The 24,024-nt window shown below is 40.2% G+C and overlaps 1 protein-coding gene across 1 annotated transcript in view; it reads left to right on the plus strand.

The window, feature by feature from the left end:
• The window catches only part of SVEP1 (sushi, von Willebrand factor type A, EGF and pentraxin domain containing 1), a 149,321-nt gene that overhangs the window by 85,100 nt on the left and 40,197 nt on the right, over positions 1-24,024 (plus strand). Inside the window, 14 exon segments of the mRNA XM_014455199.2 lie at positions 1,231-1,344; positions 2,362-2,563; positions 3,560-3,717; positions 4,565-4,766; positions 6,835-7,010; positions 10,312-10,436; positions 11,420-11,543; positions 12,276-12,446; positions 13,596-13,769; positions 14,856-14,975; positions 16,154-16,330; positions 16,554-16,638; positions 17,898-18,089; positions 19,098-19,265. Of these exon segments, the coding sequence (XP_014310685.1) occupies positions 1,231-1,344; positions 2,362-2,563; positions 3,560-3,717; positions 4,565-4,766; positions 6,835-7,010; positions 10,312-10,436; positions 11,420-11,543; positions 12,276-12,446; positions 13,596-13,769; positions 14,856-14,975; positions 16,154-16,330; positions 16,554-16,638; positions 17,898-18,089; positions 19,098-19,265 (2,188 nt within the window).

The following is a 24,024-nucleotide window of genomic DNA, read 5'->3' on the forward strand; positions in this document are numbered from 1 at the left end:
ATCAGTAGTCCCTGTCCCCCTTGTATAATCCACAGGAATATTTTCGTCAACTATTTCGGGAACCAGTTTTGTAGTCGCTCTAGAAACCTTTTTTAGAAGGGAATTCCACTTCATCCCATTTTTTGATGTGTAAATGCCGTTTTGTGAGAGGGGAAATAATTTGCTGGTTGTCTATTGGATTTTTTTGTACAACCAGAAAACAGTGGGATATTGGACATGGGAGCTTTGGTTGTCTTGGACATCAGCTTAACCTTCCGTTGATGGGGGTAGTTTTTTATCCTTAATACATATCAGTTTCAATGGCAATTTGAGATTAGTTGAGCACTTCACTTGTCTTTAACATTTTAAGCTACTTCCATTCTCATGCTTTTGGTAGAATTGTTTCCTAAATAAACCACCTGTGACCTAGGCTCTCCCCATCAGAATTTTCTGCAACATCTTTGGTGTGATAGTCCAGTTTCCCTAGTAACATTGTTAGTGTGCTGTGAAAGGTTGAAAATTTGATTATGTATATCTGATATTAAATTGTGAATTAATGGGACTTTGGTGTAACAGCATATCAACATTTGAAGATATTGGTATTTGATATTCTATTAAGGAAAATTAGCCTCCAAATTTGAAGCTGGAAAGTCACTGGGCTAACTGTGTAGAAAATAATCACAACTATACAACTTTAGGTTTTGGGTACATATATTAAGAATTGTGTATAAATTGAAATGTCTGTGTACTTACCCTCAAAACAACCAATAAAATCTTAATTAAGAAAGAAAGAAAAAAAGCCAAACTCATAGAAACAGAGTGGAATGGTGTTTGGTGGGGGTGGTGGGTGGGAGTATTCAGTCTGTGTTATTTAAGGGTATAAACCTGCAACTAGTAGATAAATAAATCATCTTAAATATTCAAGGGATAAACTCAAAAAAGAGTGAACAACTAACAATATGATAAAGTTTAAAACAAAGTGACATTTATCTACTTAACTAAAAATAGCTAGATATTCATGGTTGTCATTTTCCATTGCATCCTGAAAATATCAGTTTTCTTGCAAAGTAAAGTTTTGCAGTTCACACAATAGAAGAACATGTTTTATTTCAATGTATTTGGCAAAGGGCAAATTTTTTTACAAACACAGTAGCCATGATTTCCAATTGTTCTGCTTTATTCCTGAACAACTCACTTGGAAAGTATTAGTCTTAACCTTCTCCAGCTCAGATATTTTATGATTCTTTGCAGGTCCACTATGCGAAGAAAACATAAATGAGTGCAGCTCCAGTCCCTGTCTAAATAAAGGCGTCTGTGTGGATGGTGTGGCTGGCTATCGCTGCACATGTGCGAAAGGATACATAGGTAGGATGTTCCCATTCTTCCTGCATTGTCTTAAAGTCCTATAAAGCACCACAGATTATTACATTTACTAACATAATACAGTCTATGTTATTTTTCTGATTTTATAAAGGTGTCGTGATTATATAAGAAAAAGTCCCTTTTTTGCCATGAAAGCCCTTATTTTTTGAGAAATTTCTAACTGAGGCATTTAGAGATAAAATGGTATCACATCTGCAATTTACTCCTAAACAGTTCAGAAAAAAATAATGTCTTTGTGTATTTGTAAAGAAAGAGACATAGACAGAGAAAGAGAGAGAGAAGATAAGAGTTTATATGGTAAGACAAGTATTCAAGAAGGAACTTGAGATAAAGTATAGAAGATTAATATTGAAATGGATGCTAAATAATATGGTTAAATATATAATTGATAAAGAGGAAGTCCAAAAAAATGGACAATGAAGAAAAGAGGCAACGTCAAAGAAACAGAGGACATTTTTTTAACTAAATGTGCTAGTTTTACTTTTTAACGTTATTAAAAAATAGCTTACTATTTTTAAAAATATTTTTTTATTTATTTCAGAGAGGAAGGGGGAGGGAAAGAGAGATAGAAACATCGACGATTAAAGAGAAGCATTGATTGGCTGCCTCCTGCACATCTCCTACTAGGGATGGAGCCCAAAACCTGGGCATATGCCCTGATCGGGAATCAAACCATGACCTCCTGTTTCATAGATTGATGCTCAACCACTGAGCCACACCAGCCACGCTAGTTTTACTTTTTAACATTCTCTCAAGTAGATGTCTACTACTAATGTTAGTTTCTGAAAGACATAAGGTGTAAAAAGAGTAGATTATCAAAAACGCAGTCCTAAATGACTTAGAAAAACCGGAGCTCATTAAAGAATGGATCTCAAACCAGCTTGATAGGCAGTGGCTCTGCAGCCTGCCTTTACAAGCAGCATCTTCCAAGTCAGCATTTGGATCACAGTCCTCCCAAGGGATTAACACTGGGCTCTTTCTCCTCCTCACCATCCCCAGGCCTGCACTGTGAAACAGACGTCAATGAATGCCAGTCAAGCCCATGCTTAAATAATGCAGTCTGTGAAGATCAGGTTGGGAGGTTCTTGTGCAAATGCCCAGCTGGATTTGGGGGTACCCGGTGTGAAAAAAACATGGATGAGTGTCTCAGTCAACCATGCAAAAATGGAGCTACTTGTCAAGATGGTGTCAATAGCTTCAGGTACAAGACTAATTCTGGTTCTTTCTACTATTTTTCTTTACTTAATTGTTCAATCTTTATGTAGTCTTTATAGAGCATTATCTTGAGTCCCAGGTCAGCCATTCCCAAATTCTACCCCAAGAATAGGCTACAGTAGAGTCTCCCCACCACCTGCGGTTCTGATTCACTAAGTCTGGCATAGAGTATATAATTTTAAAATAGGCAAACTGTATGATTTAAATTTCCCAATCATTGTCATGCTCAGCTGCATTTGGGAACTGCTGTTTTATATAGTCATGCCTCCATAGCCATAGGGAACTGGTTCCAGGACTCCCAGGGATGCTCAAGTCCCTTATATAAAATGGCCTAGTATTTGCATATAATCTACATACATCCTCCCATATACTTTAAATGGTCTCTAGATTATTTACAATACCCATTACAATGTAAATACTATGGAAATAGTTGTTATACTGTATTGTCTAGGGAATAATGACAAGAAAACAGTCTGTGCATGTTCAGTACAGACGCAACGCAACCATCAACCGTCGGACACCTAACTGCATAGTACATGTCAGCTACACATAATAATTTTTTGTAGAATACTTTCCATGCATGATAAACTGAATCTGCAGTTGTGGAACCCATGGATACAGGCTGCCAGTGTACTTGGGAAGGCAATAAAAGATGAAAGAAAACACAATTACACAAGAAGCAAATACAGAAGCACTGGACTTTTAATATTTTTTTTCCTAGAACAGCTATGGGGAGAGACACTCCCAATGTGTGGATAATACTTCATCTTGATCAGAACCACCTCCTACTAAAACATTTCAAATAAATGTTGTGTTAACTAGGTTTATTAGCTGAACTAGCAAAAGTAACTAGCAGTTAAAGTTTTGATGTGGAGCATTTCGATTGTTATAGTCCTTGAGACACGTTATCATAAGTGGGAGACATCCATCCTCTACTGCCTTTCTGCAGCTGTTCTCATCGTTACATTTTGTTTTCCTTCAGGTGCCAGTGCGCGGCTGGCTTCACAGGGCCGCACTGTGAACTGAACATCAATGAATGTCAGTCTAACCCGTGTAGAAATCAAGCCACCTGTGTGGATGAATTAAACTCATACAGTTGTAAATGTCAGCCGGGATTTTCAGGCAGCAGGTGTGAAACAGGTATATATGTATGTAGTATTCACAACAATACTAAAGATAGTGATATAACAGAATCAATTTTTACCTGCACCTAGCACCACCTATATGGAAAAAAAAAACAACTATAATAAGCATTGTTTATTTAATCTTCAGAGCCATCTAATAAATTAGGTAATCTTATCTGCAATAGCACAGATGAAGATATAGAAACTTAGAGGTGTAAGGGGGAATGAGAAAATAGAATTTAGTAGAACTCTTCACATTCTGTAGGTTTAGAAGGGACGCTTTGATAAGCTACTTGATTAAGGAGGTCGCAGGCCATGGACATGTTTGAGAATCACTGCTAAACTGCTTGCTCGGGGCACTTTGGCCTTTTAACTGTAGGACTTTTGTTTTGAGTGAGGTATGTAGGGTTGGGGCCGAGCTGAATTGGTCATGAACTAGGGAAGAGCCAGAGCCCTGAGTAGGGATGGAATGGGTGCCCTTAAGCTAGTTGCCTCTCCTTCTCTCCTGCACCAGTTACTCCACTCTACTGGGTCATTCCCAACAGCATCCCGCCATGCTTTAGTGTCTCTCATCTTTAGTAACTCCCCAGTCCTACCTCTCCTTCCAACCACGCCCTATATCTCTGTTTCCTTTCACTACTGAGTATTTTTTCTATCTTAGATACTCACCGATTATTTTATTTAAAAGAATGTGTTTTATATTTTGTAAAGAATATATTTTTAATTTTGAAACCACTTCTCAGGTCATCCTATTTACTGCAGTGGCTGCTATGACAGTAGCCCTGAGTACCTGCTGCTTACTTTAGACATTGAAAAACGCCCTGCAAGCACCATGGTCTGCACACTTTGCTTATTTGTTGCAGAACAGTCTACGCGCTTTAACCTGGATTTTGAAGTTTCTGGTACCTATGGTTACGTCATCCTAGACGGTGTGCTTCCATCTCTCCATGCCATAACCTGCACATTCTGGATGAAATCCTCTGACCTCAACAACTACGGAACGCCAATCTCCTATGCACTGGAGAATGGCAGCGACAATACCTTCCTTCTGACCGATTACAATGGGTGAGCAGAAATGGCAGGAAGTCTTATCCCAGCACCAAGTTAGACCTCACACTGGGCCTGGGGAGCAGGGGAGTCAGGTGCCTCGGCATGATAGCAGGGTGACAGTAACCAAAGGGAACATATGGACAAGTTCTGTAAGAGGGCACTTTTCGTGATAATATCTTATACATGTATTTTGCTACTTACTAAGCATTTTCTTGTTGTGTTACTAAGTACTGCTGTTTACTAAGTACTTCATTTATCTTCACGATATCCTGAGGAACTCATGCACATTTAACATATATTAAAACAAAGTTCCAAAAACTCTAAATGGTTTGCCTCAAATCTCACACTCTGGGAGTGGCAAAGCCAAGTCTCCGACTCTGACTCGTAGAGCCTTGCTCCTTCTTGTCCATATCAGGGCCTCCAAGGGTCAAGGGATATAAGCGACATTGCTGACCTGTGAGAGACACATATTGAGTGTGAAGCAGTCTACAAACTCGGGTGTGCAAGATGACATTTCTTTTTCCTTTTTGGATCAATTAATTTCAGTTGCAGGGCCCCATCCCTGCGGGCTATCAGGCCCCTCAACCTCAGCTATTTCTCTCACTACTGAGTGGGTTCTTGAAGATTAATTCATAGAACCCAGAGTTTTGATAAAATCCACAGACCTGGACAGGACTCCCATCATTGGTCATCTGCCCACATTACTAATCCCTGAGCTGTCCATTGCCTCAGCTCTGTGGTCCCTTCAGAACCACTGCTCTTCACCACATGTGGAATCCTTGGCGAGGCTGAGGTTTATACCTTCCATCTGAATAGATTCTGTGGTTTACTGCATGGCCTGTTCCTCTCAGACGCCTCCAAATTTGTGGCCTATTGCTACTGAGAAGGTTGCAAGCCTCAAAGACCCACTGAGCTCTCTTTCCAGAGGAAAACCAATATTATAAAAATATTATTTCATCATAAAGATCATGGAATAGAGGCTAAGAAGATGCCGGGAAAGATGTGTAATGAGTTCTTATCAGTTTTCCCTAATCTTTTCTTTTTCTCCATTTGCTTTTGAAAATATTTCACTTTAAACTGCTTATTATCTTTGACATTTCCCTAAGTGACGGAGTTGTTGGAACCCTCGTGTGTTGGTCACCTTTGTTTAATTCTAGTTATTATTTTCTTTGGATCCACATGCTTTGTCTGCCACGTGATAGCTTTGGCAATGAAGGGACAGACTTATTTTCCAAAGTTTGTTCCTGATTTTAAGAACATACATCTAGAGGAAGGCAACCATTCTATGCTTGTACAACTCTCATTGCTTGCACTTTATTTTTGCATTTTATTTTTTAAAATATATCTTTATTGTTGAAAGTATTACAGATGTCTCCTTTTTATCCCCCCATTGACCCTCTCCACCTCGCCTCCACCCCCTAATCTTCACCACACTATTGTCTGTGTCCATGGGCTATGCGTATATGCATATAAGTTCTTTGGTTAATTTCTTCTTGCCTCCCCACCTTCCCTCTGAGATTTATCAGTCTGTTCCATGCTTCCATGTCTCTGGATCTATTTTGTTCATCAGCTTATTTTGTTCATTAGATTCCACATATGAGTGAGATCATGTGACACTTGTCTTTCTCTGACTGGCTTATTTCACTTAGTATAATACTTTTCAGGTCTCTCAAAGGGTAAGAGATCCTTCTTTATTACAGTTGCATAGTAACCCATTGTGCAAATGTACCACAGCTTTTTTTTATCCACTCATCTACTGATGGCATTCCTTTCGTTCTTGGCTTACTCTCTCAGAGTGGATGGTCAGTTAAATTGGACCAATGTGTCTCAGCTCATCCTAAGACTTTTTCCTAGTCGTCCATGTTTAAGAAACACAAATATTCAGTGAGCTACAATAAAGCGTAATTAGTAAATCAAATCTGCTTCTGTGAAATATGACCAAATCGGGGTTGGGGGGGAGAAGTAATGGTTTTATACAAAGTGCTTTACCCACATGGAAAGAGAAGAAAAAAATAGAAGCATGCCCCACAGGTGAGATTACAACATATGACTGATGACTATGTCCCCTGGAATCTTTCCACAGCTGGGTTCTTTATGTGAATGGCAAGGAAAAGATAACAGATTGTCCCTCAGTGAATGACGGCAGTTGGCATCATATTGCAATCACCTGGACAAGTGTGGATGGAGCCTGGAAAGTCTATATTGATGGGAAATTATCTGATGGTGGTATGGGTCTCTCCGTAGGTTCGGCCATACCTGGTATGTCTTAGCAAAAGAAATAGAATTGTGTTAATCACTAAAAGTGGTTAGGTGAACATGGAGTTTGCTATCTTTGTTGTGTTAGGTTTTAGACAAAGATCAATAAGTCTCTCTTTTATTTACTACCCCCTGACTATCCAGACGGTAAATTATTAGAAGCTTTTTCTAGGTGTGCTTTGTGACCCTCTGTGTAGGAAATGCATTTGGGGCTTTAGTAAGACTATCAGGAAGCATTTTGAACTAACGTGTCTTCCAAGGAGATTAATTGCTGGTGTTGTTTGTATGTTGGTTTTATTTTGTTTTATGATCAGTCTTCACAGTATACAAATATATCCAGTGCACAAGCTGGAGCACTAAAAATCAAAACTCCCCTCTATAAACACTTTTAGAAAAATATTTGAAGAGTCTTAGTTTGAAGGAAAGCAAAAGTATTAGGCGATCCAGGGTTCTCAGCATTGTACAAGGCAATAAGCTTGCTCTATAGAGATTTTTCTATGATGTGCATCAAATGAGGAGGAATGGTTGGCAGTTTAATTAATGTGGAAACATTGTAAGTGTTTCAGTGGGAAGTGGCATTACCAGGTAAAGTAGGGTGAAGGTTTCTTGTTTTCAACTATCTCTTCCCTGGGTGGTGGGATGGCAGATATCTTTTATTTTCTTCTTTATTCTTTTCTGATATTTTCATAATGATTTCATTTATAATTTTAAAAACAGCATTTCTATCTCTTAAAAAATTAAACCCTGATGGAAGAGTGAAATGTAGGTTAAAGGAATGGGGAGGGGAGGGAAGCTGTAATAGTATCCACCCAGGGAGATGGTTGTCAGATCTCAGCAGTAAGAATGAATTGGAGTCAGTAAATATTGCAGAACCCATTTAACAGAGCTCAGTAAATGACTGGTTTCAGTTTGGATGAAGAAGCTTACTGAAGAGTCTGTAAGCTAAGATAGGAATTCTAGGGGAAGCACAATTATCAGAGCAAGAGTTGGAGTCGGGGAAGATTCTGTATTTGGTTTTAGACATAATGAGTTCGAATTTTGATCACAGGAATACATGCAACCAAAAACATAGGTTGACACAACTTTAGATCAAATTGACAGTTGTTTTTAGTGATAAGGTCTGATTGGCAAGGATTCAGCATGGTTGAATTGTATAAAGGTTGTGATACAGCCTTTCTGGGAAACAATTTAGAAACTTCCATCAAGAGCCTTAGAGAAATGCTTTGCATGCAATCAACAATTCAACCACCAAGAATCAAATATTTATGTACTAATATATTTATCTCAAGGTATCCAATTAGAAGTGGTTGTTTAGTTAATTAAGCAAATTATAGATTATTGTACATTCATATAAAATAACTATTAAAACTCATGAAACAAGAACATGTTCAAGAAAGAAAACAAGATTGAAACATCATGTATATTGTGATCCTGAGTTGTGTGTTTTTAAATATCATATACATGCACACTAAAAAATAATTAAAATTAAAATATAACCAGAAGGAAATACACAAAAGTATTAAATGATTATTTCTGGGTAGGGTGAATTCTTTATATTTATTTTTTCAAATTTCCATCCATATGTATGTATTAATTTTTAATTATTCATTTTATAAGAAAGAGATGTAGTTGGGAAATCGTGAAAGAAGGATCTCTAGACATTGATCGGCGGGTGAGTGAGGTCAGATAGGGAGAGCAGTTGAAGGAAGAAGAGAGGAAGTGGGGGTAGGATCCTACGGGCATCAGCATCTAAGAGGCAGGCAGAGAAAGGAGCAAAAAGGTTCAGGGAGAACCAGGAGAGGATGTTCTCATGGAAACCACATGGCACCAGCAAGGCTCCTGGCAGGGAGCCGGTGGCACACACAAGGAGGCTAACTTAAGAGTTGAATGAAGGGACTCTCTTCAAAAGTATGACCAAGGTTAAGAGAACCAAAATAAGAGTAAAACACCCCAAGAGTAGCATCAATGGAAAGTCATGAGGGATGGGCCTGAAACGACAAGGAGTGAGAGCTGTTGCCAGAATTTAGGCGAACCTTTAACGATAGAGAGAAATCAGTCAGTGCGAGTAGTGATGTCAGACAGAGGAAAGCAGCCACTATCCTCCATTGCCTGGGAGGAAAGTATCCAGGATATTAAACTTCCTCATCTCATCTTCTTATCTCGGGCTGGTCCTTCCATTTGCCATAGTGCTGGGGTGTTATCCTGCATCTAGAAGGGTTCAGGAATCTGGAGAAGGGGCTGTGTGTAAATTAATAAAGAGACTAGAAATATAAATTTGGAATACATGGGGGATCCAGAGGAGATTTAGCTATAGTAACCAAGTTCTCTCTCCGAATCTCCTCTCCGGACCCAAGGCTTTTATTCCCACATTTTGCCCTATAGCAAAGCAAATGTACATATCAAAGGTAAGGTTTGGTAAACAGTAAGATTATCAGGTTGGGGGAACTGCCTTCGGCTGTTCAGCTGTTTGGCCAGCAGCAAGTAATAACGTGCAGATCTTCAGGTTTGGGGAAATGCTTTCAGCTACTCCAGCAGGCAATAATATGTACTTCAGCCCTGCTGAAGCCTCAAGGTTCCATCAACCTTTTGATGAACTTCTTGCATTTATGACCTGCTGGAATTAGCCTCCAGCACCACAGGAACAGAAAGAAGCCAGAGGGACAAGAAAATAATGTGGTGCAGTCCATAGGTGTCAGCCTTTGGGAGCACAAAGTAGAGGGGGAAGGGTGGAGGTTAGCTCTGGAGGGACAGACACAGACCACCCAGTACAAAAGGACAGACAGTTAAATAGAATGAAATGGACAATAGAAACATGGTACAGAGAAGTCACCAGAGGTGAATATTGAAGAATTTCCATTGGATTTGGTGACTAGGTGGCCACTGGCAACTTTAGAAGATTCCTTGAAATCTGTGAAAGAAATGTAAGCATTGTAGGCTTAAGACATAAGAAAAAGAGTATCAACTGAGAGTCTACTATGGAGGATAATTGCCTAGGAGAAAGGAGGTCAAATAGGACTTACTATTTTGTTGACATAAAATTATATATGCATATACATGTATACTAGTACCTATATTAGCTTTATAGTTAAATTTTTATAAATCTAATATTTAAATACAACTTTATTTTAAGTTGTTTTATAAAATATTGTATTCGTCCTTATTGATAAAGCATGCAGTAAATGTACATAACTGAGCTTTTTAATAATTTCCCTACTACATTATGTTGGCTGTGCTTTTGTTAAGTTAGCATTTTAGGAATAACAATCAGACCAGTTTCCCTCCTTTTTTTCTCTTCTCTCTTTAGGTGGCGGTGCATTAGTTCTTGGGCAAGAGCAAGACAAAAAAGGAGAGGGATTCAACCCAGCGGAGTCTTTTGTGGGCTCCATAAGCCAGCTCAACCTCTGGGACTATGTCCTGTCTCCACAGCAGGTCAATTCCATTTTCAGTGTATGACAGTAATGAGATACAAAGGTACAAAACTAGTAAAAATGTGAACAGCCTAATGATGCCCTATCTTATTGCAACCTCTGGGTTTTCAGACTTCGCCTCCAGTATCATTTGAGGCTATGATCATAGACTAAGCCAGCTAGAGGTTATCGACAGTAACTTTCAATAAATCCCCTTTTCAGTTTCTCGGTTATGTTTTTAAATTGTTTTGGACATAATTATTTTATAAAACCTTGTCATTTCAGAGCTGGAAAAGATCATAGAGGATAATACTTCAAACCCCTCTCCTTAAAGTGTAGGAATTTAGGGGTGGCATAAAATTATACATAGAGAGTTACAGATGAGTGAGTAGTTAAAGCAGTCCAGTGGCCTGGGTTCAAATCTCTATTTTACCACAAACTTGCCATGATGATTTTGAACATGTTACTCCCTCTCTCTAAGCTTTAGGGTGTGTGGGTGTGTGTGTGTGTTTTATCTATGAAGATAAACAAACAGAACGGCATAGTGGAGTTTGGGATTTAACCTAATCCTGCATGTACTATCATGGTGTTGTTTGTCACATACTAAGGGCTTGATAAATGCTTGCTCTTATTATTAGTGGCAGAGCTTGTCTAAGCTTTTATTGCTTCAACTTTAGGTTAGAGATAGAGGACAGGAGAATGGAGAGAGGGGACCTCTACAGCACCTTAACAAACGGCAAAGCTTTAGACAAATTCTCTGCATAGAATTTCAGAATTTCCAGCAATCATAAAATATTTGGGAAAGGGAAAGATGGAGGTGAAGAAGAGTGTGGGGGAGAGAATTTTCCTGTTGCCCCAAAATCATATCTTACAAAAGCCTGCTTCCCTCCACCCCACCCCATCCAAAATCTGCAGATGTTTTTAGCAGGACTACGTTAAGACATAATAACTCTGTCTTAGGGAAACAAGGAAGGTTTATCTAAAGATGTGTTTTTAAATCTTCAGGTGAAATCATTGGCTACTTCATGCCCAGAGGAGCTCACTAAAGGAAATGTGTTAGCCTGGCCTGACTTCCTGTCGGGAATTGTGGGGAAAGTGAAGATCGATTCCAAGAGCATATTCTGTTCCGGTTAGAGTTTCCTTCTTCCGTAGACTCTGCTATCTCTTGACTACTTTGGGTTTCTAGCAAAAGGAGACACTTTGAAATTCTGTTAGTCAAAGAGTGTGTGCCCTTTAGTCTATTGGTTAACACATAGTTCATTTTTACCCAACTTCATCTAAAGGATTTTATGTAACTACTAAATACATTCTGTAAACAGGGTACAAATTAATTGTGGAATAAACTTGGACAAAGGTAGAATAAGATAGGGAAAATCGGATGAGAAGAGGGATATGGTCAGTTTTTAACTGCCCAGCGAAGTCCTGTCCTCCCATTTGAGATGGGCACTCTCTCGGCTCTGCACTTGCTAGCAGCCCTCCAGGGGCAGGTAGCACAGTGGATGTTATAACCTGCACATTTGATAGTCAAACTCGGAATGATCAAAACTGCACCCTAAAATTCAGTGTGTTTAAACAAATTTCTAAATATATCCTACATTCATAACTTATAAGAACATTTTCATTATTCCTAAAATATTTTCTTTAAAATATATATATAGATATAGATATAGATATAGATATAGATATAGAAAGAGGGAAAGTTGTTGACTCGAATATTTTTTTCTGGTAATTTTGCTTGCCAGTGATTTTAATATCAGTAGAGTGGCTCTCAAATGTTGGCATAACATACCATTTGAAAACCTTGACCTGGCGATGCTCCACTGTTGTTGACAAGCTCTCTACCTGTGTTGTTTGCCCTCAGATTGCCCACCCTTAGAAGGTGCCATACCTCATCTGCGGACTGCATCAGTAGACTTAAAACCAGGCTCCAAAATCAGTCTGTCGTGTGATCCAGGCTTCCAGATGGTCGGGAACCCTGTGCAGTACTGTCTGAATCAAGGACAGTGGACACAACCACTCCCTCACTGTGAACGTGAGCTGCCTTTGTTGAAGGCATTTTAGTGCCTCTTGAAAAATACTGGAACCATAAGAACGCTTTTCAGGAATGCTGTGTAAAAGCTAGATACTTTACAGTAGCAAATATAGAAAATATTCATTGAGTGCTTCCTTTGTGCAATGAACCCTGTGTGCTGGGCACCAGGAGGGTGGCGGGCAATGAAGATCCAGAGAGACCACCCAGCTGCAAACTGAGGCTGGCTGCTGCTAGTGCGGGGCTCGGGCCCCTTAGCAGGAGGTACAGGGCACCCCAAGGCCAGGTGTTGCTTGCATGGGGTTTGTGGACCTTTGAGAGATTTTAAGAAAGTCCGCAGCAAGAGTCAAGACAGGTCTCTTATCTGGAAATGCCATTGGGAGTGGCTTAGGTGGGTCCAAAATTTGGGTGGATAAGTTGTCAGGGAATCACCTGGGAGGCTTTAGCTATGTTGATGGAGACTCAGAAAAGGTGCAGTCCTGCACCTGCAGGGGGCGGTCTCAGCAAAGGAGCAATGAATGGCCTCTGCCAGCACTTCTGTCTGGGAGAAAGCTGCCCCTCCAGCCCTCACCCTGAAGCCAAACAATTTAGTTCTTCCTGTTTGTCCCTAGTGCTTTTGGAGTTACCGCCATAGTGGCTGGGCCTCAGAGGTAATGAGTCTGTGCAGATCCATGTGTGGGCCCTTTAAGAGAAATGCCTGGGACTCAGGCAGCCCTCCATCTCACTCATCCACAATCCCTCCTGGTTTTTATGGCCAGAAGTTATGGGACCTCTTTCTGGCACTAGAACTCTGGGCTGGGGGCCTAGTGTGGGGCTGGGGCCCTTTGCTTCTCAGGGGGACCTCTGTAGCCAAGAGATCCCTCCCAATTATTAATCACCACACATGGGTGTGGGACCAGTCCATTCTGCCTCTCTACCCCTCCTACCAGTCTTGATGTGGGTTTTTCTTTATATCTTTTGTTATAGGACTTCTGTTCAGCTAGACTTCGGATGGTTTTCAATGATGGTTGTGCTACCACCCCTAGAGCACTCTCCATCTAATGTGTGTGGGCAATGAAAAATTCATCCATAACGCAACTATCTGTCAATAAATAAAATGTCCCTTAAGCATTTGTCCCTAATGTGGTTGTGTTCTTCCTGGTCACATTATAGGCATTAGCTGTGGGTTGCCACCCTCTTTGGAGAATGGCTTTTATTCAGCCGAGGACTTCCATGCTGGCAGCACAGTGACCTACCAGTGCAACAGTGGCTACTATTTGTTGGGTGATTCAAGGATGTTCTGTACGGATAATGGGAGCTGGAATGGGATTTCACCATCATGCATTGGTGAGATAAATCTTGACAATTACTATGTTGATTTAGTCAAATTCTATAGGAGACAGTCATCCCAAACCTCTGAGACTTTCTCATGGTATTTCTTTGTTAACTTCATCTCATCCCAGTAAGCTCTGGGCCAACCGCAGTGACAAAGCAGCTGTCCATAGAGCTGCCAAAAAAGTTTAAATTTTTACTAGGCTCCATATTAAGAGTATCTTTATGTTATTGGTTTTTTTGTTGTTGTTCTTCTATTTACCCATCTATAAACTAAAGAAATAATAGCTTTTATTATATATCTGAATGTGGTTATGATTTTATTTAAAATTTATATAAAGAATATAGTGTTATACATTAAGTGATATGTAATGATCCTATATAATAAAAGGCTAATATGCAAATCAACCTAACAGCAGAACAACTGGTCGCTATGATGTGCACTGACCACCAGGGGGCAGATGCTCAATGCTGGAGCTGACCCCTGTTGGTTAGTGCACTCCCACAGAGGGAGTACCACTTAGCCAGAAACCAGGCTCACAGCTGGCAAGTGCAGCCATGGAGGTGGGAGCCTCTCCCACCTCCATGGCAGCACTAAGGCTGTCTGACTGCCAGCTTAGGCCCGCTCTCCAGGACGGGCTGAGGGACCCCCACCAAGTGCTCTGTGCATGACAGGGGGTGATGCCGCAACCTCCCCATCGACCCTGCCTTGAGTGTGACAGGGGGCAGTGCCCCAACCCCCCAATTGGCCCTACCCTGAGCATGACTGGGGGTGGCATTGCAACCTCCCAATCTGCCCTGTTCTGTGCATGACAGGGGGTGGTGCCCCAACTCCCCAATCAGCCCTGCTCTGAGCCCGACCAGGGGCTGCACCTAGGGATTGGGCCTGCCCTCTGCCACCCGGGAGCGGGCCTAAGCCAACAGGTCGTTATCTCCTGAGGGGTCCCCGTCTGTGAGAGGGCACAAGTGGGGCTGAGGGACATGCCCCCCCCTGCCAGTGCACAAATTTTTGTGCACTGGGCCTCTAGTTTAAAAATAAAAACAAATGCTTGATACATAAGAAAAATTAACTTTGCTCTTTGTGACCTGTCTTCATTTTAGATGTTGATGAATGTGCACTTGGGTCCGATTGTAGCAGGTATGCTTCCTGCCTGAACACGAATGGGTCCTACACTTGCTTGTGTAACCCTCACTACACGGGAGATGGTAAACACTGTGCAGGTAACTAGTATATGTGTAATTGGTAAGTTTATTTAAATTTTTTATTCAAGTATATATTTCCAATGTATGTTATTTGAAAATAAGACAATATTTTCAACATCAAAGGGGAGATGGGGAAGATAAACCAAATTTAAAAAGACACATAAGTAACAACTAAAGGTGCTTTAAATTAGCACTGTGCCTCTCCCAACCTCCCAAGTTCTGAACAACAAAACTGAGAGCCAGCTATATCACCCGACTATTGAAGAAATGCCTACAGAGTAGAAAATAATAGAGTGAATTTAGAAATATAACCAATGGCTTCCACTGCCTCAGTCAGGACGGGAAAGATGCATTATCACATCTTTGTCATCAGTATCTTTCCTCTGCCTCAGCCACACAGAATAATATCATTGGGAAAAAATAGACATCTTGCCTTACCACATCTCTATATGTTGTGATAACTTTGATAATACCCATCTCTCCACCCATCAGTATTTTTCTACATTTATTATGAGAAAGCAACTACCAGCAAATAATAAAGAATAATTCTCAAAACCTGTCTTTTAATTGCATTGACTTTTTGAGAGCATTTCATTTGAATTCCTTAGCGTTTAAGTGCTCTTCAGAAAAATTGAATCAATATCTCTTCCCTTTTGGAGAATTGAAGTATTATAGTCACTTCTGTTACTCAGAGCTAGCCGCACATCTCCCCTTAACTTATTTCCCTTCCTAGAAGTGGTGACTGACCCCAATTTGCAAGTGGTAGGGGCTCACCATCTGTAGTCTGTTTGAATAGTGAGGCTGGAGACTTCTCCTAAATGTGCTTTGGATGAGCTTGAGAGAACGTCAGTTACTCTGGAATGATGGGTATGAGGTTAGGGGAAGTCAGAGGGATTGAATCCTTGTTAGGCCATGCACTGGCTCCACCACTACCTCCCAGTATATACCTGCCATTTAGGCCAGATAAATTTTTATATATTTTTTGCTGTTTCAAAATATTGTTTAAATGCCTATTAAATATATTTTCTGGTCTAATCATTCATCATATCTCTGGCCTTCATGTGCCTGCCTTCAAAAGCCTTTTCCTCAGGATCTAACCGGCACCTAGCCTGTAGTGGAATTATTTTGCCGTGAGATCTTGGATGGTTGTGTGAAAGCCACTTACTGTTCCCCCAAAACTGCTTCTCTCTTTCAAGAACCAATAAAATGTAAGGCTCCAAGAAATCCAGAAAATGGCCACTCTTCTGGTGAGATTTACACAGTGGGTGCCGAAGTCACATTTTCTTGTGAGGAAGGATACCAGCTGATGGGCGCAAACAAAATCACATGTTCGGAGTCTGGAGAATGGAGCCATCTGATACCACATTGTGAAGGTATGTTGAGTAAATTCCCCATGTTTATGGTGTTGGGCAATCCTAGACATCTGCGGGCTAGAAATGTCAAGGATTGTATTGCGTCAATGTTCTTAGTATCTAAAACCCAATTGTTAGGCTTATGTGTAAACATGACAAGAAAACCTAGAGCTGTCCTTGAACTTTCAGAGACTTTGCACACCCTCACTAAGAAAAGCAATGCTTTTGTGTTTCTTCCTCACAGCTGTTTCCTGCGGAGCACCAGCTGCTCCAGAAAACGGTGCCATTGATGGATCAGCATTTACCTACGGCAGTAAAGTGATATATAGGTAAGCGTCTAAGATTGAAATAACATTGTAGAAGTTGTTGGTGACTGCTGGCAGTGATATAATACTGGGAGAAAGGAGGAAGAATAGTCCCAGAGGAAGGTTTTGAATTAATATGGAATTAACCGGGTTGTGTGTAGTATGAAGAAATTGAATGCAATAATCTATCCAAGGGTAGTCATATCTAGAATCCTTAACCCTACCAGACCGCTGTACCGATTTTTTGGTAATTTCCACACAAAGGTGGAATATTGGCGCTAGATGAAAGGTAGATGAAAGGTAGACCCATTTTCTACAATGTCTCCAAGTTCCATCTTATTCTAACCACTTGTTTGCATGTAACTAACATTTTTCTATATCATGTTGGTTTTTCCTCTTTAATGCTCAGGAGCCCAGGTATAGGGGACAGTTAGGTTCAGGGCCTCAGGTCTGGTAGGATTAAATCCCTAGACCACAATCTGTTACTGCCACCAGCACCTCCTTGAGAAGCTTTAAGAATGGATGCCATGTACGAAAGCTCTGCAAGCTAATGAATATCTTTGGTTAAAAGGGGAGCTTTGGTCTGGCCAGTGTGGCTCAGTGATTGAGTGTCAATCTGTGAACTAGGAGGTCATAGTTGATTCACGGTCATGCATGTGCCTGGGTTGTGGGCTCAGTCTCCAGTGTGGGGCGTGCAGGAAATAGCCGATCAATGATTCTCTCTCATCATTGATGTCTCTCTCTCTCTCTCTCTCTCTCTCTCTCCCCCTTCATCTCCAATGATTCTCTCTCATCATTGATGTTTCTCTCTCTCTCTCTCTCTCTCTCTCTCTCTCTCTCTCTCTCTTCCCCTTCATCTCTGAAATCTAAATAAATAAATAAATAAATAAATAAATAAATAAATAAGCAAGCAAGCAAGCAAGCAAATAAGCAAGCTTTGGCTCCAAATCTAATATTTAAAATCTAATATTACAGGGGCTAATACTAGACCAGACCACTCTCAAACCAAGAATGTTCTGTTTGCAGCTGTTAATCCATGACACAAACTGGAGGCAAGCCAAATCCTTAAATCTGTAGTCCTACTTATCACCCAGCAAGATCCCTGTGGGGAAGATGTACAGTACTGAACCATAAAAAATAATAATTTCAAAGCATTATTCAGTAGGAAAAAAGAACTCTTCCAATATGAATAAGTTCTCAATATTTTGGGGGAGCTTGGGCACAGATAAAATTATGGGAAGTAAAGCAAATTATATTCTGTCCTTTTCCTTTATCTCCTTTAGGTGTAATAAAGGATATACTCTGGAGGGTGATAAAGAGTCATCCTGTCTTGCTAACGGTTCTTGGAGTCACTCTCCTCCTGTGTGTGAACCGATCAAGTGTTCTAGCCCTGAAAATATAAACCATGGGAAATACGTTTTGAGCGGGCTTACCTACCTTTCTACTGCATCGTATTCCTGCGAGAGTGGGTACAGGTAAGTCCACCGACACCAGCCAAGCTTTCTACAATACCCGTTACTCACCATTTACTCAGTAGGTTTCATTTGCATGTGACTGGCTGGTTTTCAATACAAGTTTCTCAAATTGGTATGCTTCCTGAGGCCTAGCTTACAGTAAATGCCCAGGGAAATATTTCATCTGGAAACTCTAGTTCAATTGCTATAAGCATTTAGACAATAAACATGAAGGCAAAAAGTGTTGTGAAGTGTAAGACAAGGCCTGGATTTTTTGGTAAGTGACTTACCAAGCTTATATCATCATCACATGGGATGTTATAAAAAGCATGTCAAGTTAAGGGCCTGGGTCCTTAATACTGTAAGAAGGTAATTTGAATAATAGGGTGTGTGTTGTGGCGGGGGAGGAGTCCAGGGGCACACAAACAGAGGGGACAATGGAGAGAATCAGTCTGTGATCAGAAACTTGGGCAACAGGATCTGAAGTGAGACAGATCAAGTGCACAGAACGTGGAGTGAGTAATACAGGCAATCAGAATCAGTTTGGCAAGCAAAGATGGATGAGCCATGCCACAGGAGGCGAGGTTTGCAAAATCTGAGGGAGACCAGGGGTCAGAGTCATGAGCAACACAGTTCAGATCCCAGGCTCAGGGCCAGGATAGTGCCCTTTGACCTCAGTGACCCTGAGCATCTCAGTAATCCTGGGTGTCTGTCTCCTAGCCAGCCCGCTAACTCCTTCTAATCTAGGTAACCTACTCACAAGGTCTGGAGGGCCCTACAGCACCACCAATGAGCACATTTTATTTTGCACCAAGTTATGTTGTTTTAGCCCACTCATTGTTTTTAAGGGTCTACAGTCTGCTCAGGTTTCCCTTCCTTTTATATAAAGCAATAAAATATGAAGAAGTTTTATATTTATGTATTTAGATTCCTCAGGAGTCCCCTGTTCTCTTCTAAGTCCTTCCTGTTTCAATGCCTTAGCAGGAAATAAACAGGCAATGAAAGAGGCGCTGTCATTCTTTCTTGTAGCTTACAGGGCCCTTCCATCCTTGAATGCTCGGCATCCGGCAGCTGGGACAGAGCGCCACCTACCTGTCATCTTGTCTTCTGTGGAGAGCCTCCTGCCATCAAAGATGCTGTCATCACCGGCAGTAACTTCACTTTGGGGAGCACCGTCACTTACACCTGCAAAGAAGGGTGAGTAACCTTGTGCAGTAAGGAGCATTGGGAGCCGCTGAGGGCAGGGATGCTCCCGACTGTGGAGATGGGCTCCCCTGAACGTTAAATTACATTTCCTGTCAGCCAAAGCCAAGGAGAGCCTTATGCTCTTATTCCCTGACAGCAGAAAGGGAACATATTCTCCTGAGGGAACCATGTTTGCTTGGAATTAGAGTGATTTAGCAAACTGGGCCTTGAGTAATGGACATTGGGCACTGCAGTGGAAAATATCATCACACTTTAATTAAAGATGCAAAAAGCACAGCTAAATAAGCATTTATCCTCTGCAAACCAAAGGCAAGACTTTAAATCACAACAGAAAGATGACATGTCTTTAAGAAAAAAATACTCAGTTTCAGGCTGTTACATTTTTAAAGATCTCATTTTAATTCAGAGATGAATTTGAAAAACAAAAACAAAACAGGATGCAGATTACAAAGAGCTTTTACCCTCAATGTCTCCAATGATCCTCACAAAAGCCCCGTGAGGTGCAGAGAAAGGAGAGGTCACTCTGGATGGGTGATCTGCTTAGCGTCTCAGACAGGTCAGGAAGAATTGGGGGGTAATTGAATCCCAGGTGACCCGACATCCCCCCCCCCCCCCCGGCTTCCTCAATGAACATTTTCACCATGAGTCGTGCTTTCACACTCCAGATTTACCATCGTGGCTTTTCACACAGTGGGAAGCAGGAACCACAGGAAGTTGCCATTGCCGGGGTTTGTAAGCTCGGCTCTGGCACTAACTGTGTGGCCTTGGGAAAATTGTGTAACCTCTCTGTGCTTTGATTTCCTACATCAAATGAGTTCATTAAAGGATCATAATTCTTATAGATAATTCAAGGAATAAAATGATATAATGCTTGGCCTAGCAAGAAAAAATTAATAAACTCAACAAAAATTGCCATTATTATGATGATTGGAGCACAACTGAGAGGGTACAGTTTCTGTACAATTATCGAAGTTGAAGTTCATTTCACTTGATAGACCATCCCACAATTACAGGCCTGCCAGCAGGTGGTGACATTCTGTTGCAAATTGCATAAATAGACAGAAATCTCAAATCTTAACACCCTAAGTGAAAAGGAAAGCTTTAATATTAAACTACCAGTGCAGGAGTTAGCTTCTTATGGCTCCATCTCTCTCTGGCAGATTAAAAACTCATTTAAAAACTGCTTCAGAATAAACCACATAGACTAATAAAATTTAGTCGTTTTTGTGAAATGTTATCAAATATAAATGTCCCAAATAATAACTAAATATTGACAGTGTCTTGTTTTTGTTCTCATTTAAAAAGTGAGGCATTGTCACCATATAAAACTAGAAAATAAAAAGGTTATTTTTAAAAATTACCTAAAGATAAATGTAGTGATATTTTACTATATTTCTTCCCAGAATTTTGTCTTTGCATATGTTTCCTAGTATTAAAGATCACACTGTATATAAAATTTACATTTTTCTCCTTCACAAATCTCATGTGTATTTTTGTCACTAATCATTCACTTATAACATTTCGTAAGAGTTCTGTATCTGCCTAATGTTATATCTATATATTATACAAAAGGGATTTATTAAAAGGAGAATTAAAGACAATAATGAAAATCATTACAACAAGTCTGTACATTGGTAGAGGGTTTTAAATTTTTCAAAGGACTTTCGTAGGAACTATCTCGTGTCTTCTGGCACATGTCAATAAGAATATCTCTGGCCTAAACACCAGGACTTGGAGCTGTGGGATCATATGATATGCACATTTTTAACATTGCTAGATAGTGTTTGACGTTTATCAGTCGTTTTCTTTATAGTCTGTTTCTAGTGTGTGCCAAATTCAAGAAATTCTTCCTACCCTGAGATCATCCTCAGCATCTCTTCTTTCTTCCTGACCAGGTCAAAGATCTTGGAAAACATTAACTTCTATCACCCTGCTCATCGTAAATGTCATATCATTATCTATATTTTATTTCCCCTCTTTCCTACAACTTTCAAATTAGTCATTTTTAATATACTCAATGCTTACTTAGATCTACTCATGTGTTTATTAATCTCTTCGTCACTATTGGAGCTTTGCTTTTTGTTTGTTTTGCATCCCATTCCTTCCTTTTGGACTTCGTGTTTCTAATTCCTCAAGCATTGTCCTTTATATTTTTCTTTGGGCAGGACATAGTGAATTATACAATCTTTGTCAGAAAATAATAGTTTTACCCTTGCTCTTGAATTATAGTTTAGCTGGGTGTACAAGTCTACATTAATAGTATTTTTCCCACAACATTTTGAAGATGTTCCATTGCCTTATGACTTCTAACGTTGCTATTGAGAATTCCATCAGAGGCTAATTTAGTGGTTCTCCACTGGGGGCAATATTGCCCTCCAGGAACATCTGGCAATGTCAGAAGACATTTTTGGTTGTCATAACTGGAGGAAAGGTGCTATTGGCATCTAGTGGATAGAGTCCAGGTATACTGCCAAATAGCCTACAAGGTAGAGGACAGCCCCCTACTCCCAGCAAAGAATTGTCTAGTCCAAAATGTTAATAGCGCTGAGAATGAAGAAACTCTTGTTGAATTGTTGTCCCTTTAGGTATTTTTTTTTAATTTATCTTTGTTGGTTGGGTGTTTCTCTATGATGTGACTAATGGTGCGTTTATCTTTGTTCATCTTATCCAGGACACATTGCACTTCTTACATCTGAGAATGGATGTCTTTCACCAATTTTAAAATAGTCTCATCCAGTTTCACATCAGATATTCCTTCTTCTTTACTTCCTCTCTTCTCTCTTTTTGTCTTATTAGATTATACTTTGGACCTTTTCTTTCTATTTTCCATATTTATTGACCTATCACATTTTCCATCTCTTTATAAGCTTTGTTTCATTTGGGTAATTTCCTCACATATTTCTTCCAGTTCACTAATGTTTCTTTCTACTATGTGTAATCTATTTTTGAATGTGTCCATTAATTTTCAGAAATTATTTTCTATACGTTTTAGAATTTCTATTTGTTTATTTTTCAAATATTTCTTGTTATATAGTCTCTTCTTTTTAAATAAGATTTTGTGTCTTTCTTTTAGTCCTTATTTCAAGGTTGTAGTTTCCATTCCTGGTCAGGGCATATACAAGAATCAACCAATGAATGCATAAATAAGTGGAGCAACAAATATCTCTCGCTCTCTCTCTCTCTCTCTCTCTCTCTTTTTCTCTGAAAAAAAAATTATTTTTACAAAGATATTATCTCATCTAAAGCACTGGCTTTAGCTCCACTCTTGAAGCCACTCCATACATTTCTCTGCTCCTCTGAAAGGCAAACCATTCAAGTAGTGCCGGCTTGGTCCCAGGTTCTCCTACAGCTCGTTCATTGGAGCTCATTAGGATCCCAGCCCCTCCACACATTTCCATGACTGGAAAAGGAGGCTCCACTCTGGCTCAGGTGCCAAACTTGCAGCGCTGGGAGACAGACATTCCTTTGGGGAAGACAGACATGTCAGCCAGCTCAATCTCAGATCCGCACTTCTCTTCGTTAAATATTGCCTTGCAGAATTAGAAACCTTGAACTGGCCTAAAACAATTCTTTCTCCCCACCCGACATTTATGGGTTGCTAACAAACTCGTGGACCCCTAGGCTAAGGACAGAGTTTTGTGGCTTTCACCAACATGTGAAACTCCCACCTAGCTTACTTCTATGCATCGATACTCTTTAGGTCATGTGGTTAATAAACCACTTAAATAGCTTTCTGTTCTAGTGACATTTTGTCTGATAAAATCTAAGATTCTTGTCAAAAACCACTTCCAGTTAATCTGTGCCTACCACATCTCCGCCCATCAGCTGTCACAGTCTGTCAAAATACACACTTCTAGTGCTCACCACTTCCTTTTCTGGGGGTTCATATGCTTTTCTAACTATTTGTAAGTTCTCAGATGCCCCAGCTATATCACACTCCCATTTCTTTGCTCATGTTACTTTTCTTCCTTGAATGATTCCTTTTCAACTTCTCTCTGACTCTACTCAAAAGCCTTTCATTTGTGAGGCCTTCCTCTTTTCAGTCTTAGGATAGAATCAATCACTTCTCCTTTAAGCAGCCACTTTATGTGTGAAGGGGCCTACAATGCACCAGGTAATGGGGGGGTGGGGGGGAGTGGCACAGATGTGTAAACAGTAAACGTATTGGTGTTGCATCTGTGCACTAAGGAAGTAAGTCTAGCACATAGCATGATTGCTAAATTATGTAAGTGACTCTAGCACATAGTTTGGCCCTTAAATTATTTAATGACTAAATGTTGACTGAGAATCATAAAGAAAAGTCAAGATTGTAGGTCAGAAAAAGAAATAATATAAGACCTAAGAAGTCATGGGTAGTATCAAAAATGCATCCTTTAAATTCATTCATTCAAAATCTATGTATTTAGTGGTAATTTTCCATTCCATTACAGAAGAGCTTTGCTGTGATTTTCCACTAGGGAGGACTGGCAGGTGGAGATTTTCCAGAAGATGAGGGATCAGAGGTCTAACAGAGTCCTGCCAAATTACAAAGCACAGTTCTTGTGTCCTCAAGAGGCTTTGAGGAATAAGGAAGGTTCTGGAGGCAGATGCTTCTGCCACAGAACAGCTGGTCCCATTAACTAAAGGAAGCATTTTATAGATGGCATGATGGATCTCATAAATCAGGGATGTCTCAGGTGATGTCTGTGCATTTTAGCCAGTGACATATGCTAGCAACATCAAGGGATCCATGGCAGTAATGATGCATGGT

Source organism: Myotis lucifugus, unplaced genomic scaffold (genome assembly GCF_000147115.1).
Source record: "Myotis lucifugus unplaced genomic scaffold, Myoluc2.0 scaffold_43, whole genome shotgun sequence".
NCBI lineage: Eukaryota > Metazoa > Chordata > Mammalia > Chiroptera > Vespertilionidae > Myotis > Myotis lucifugus.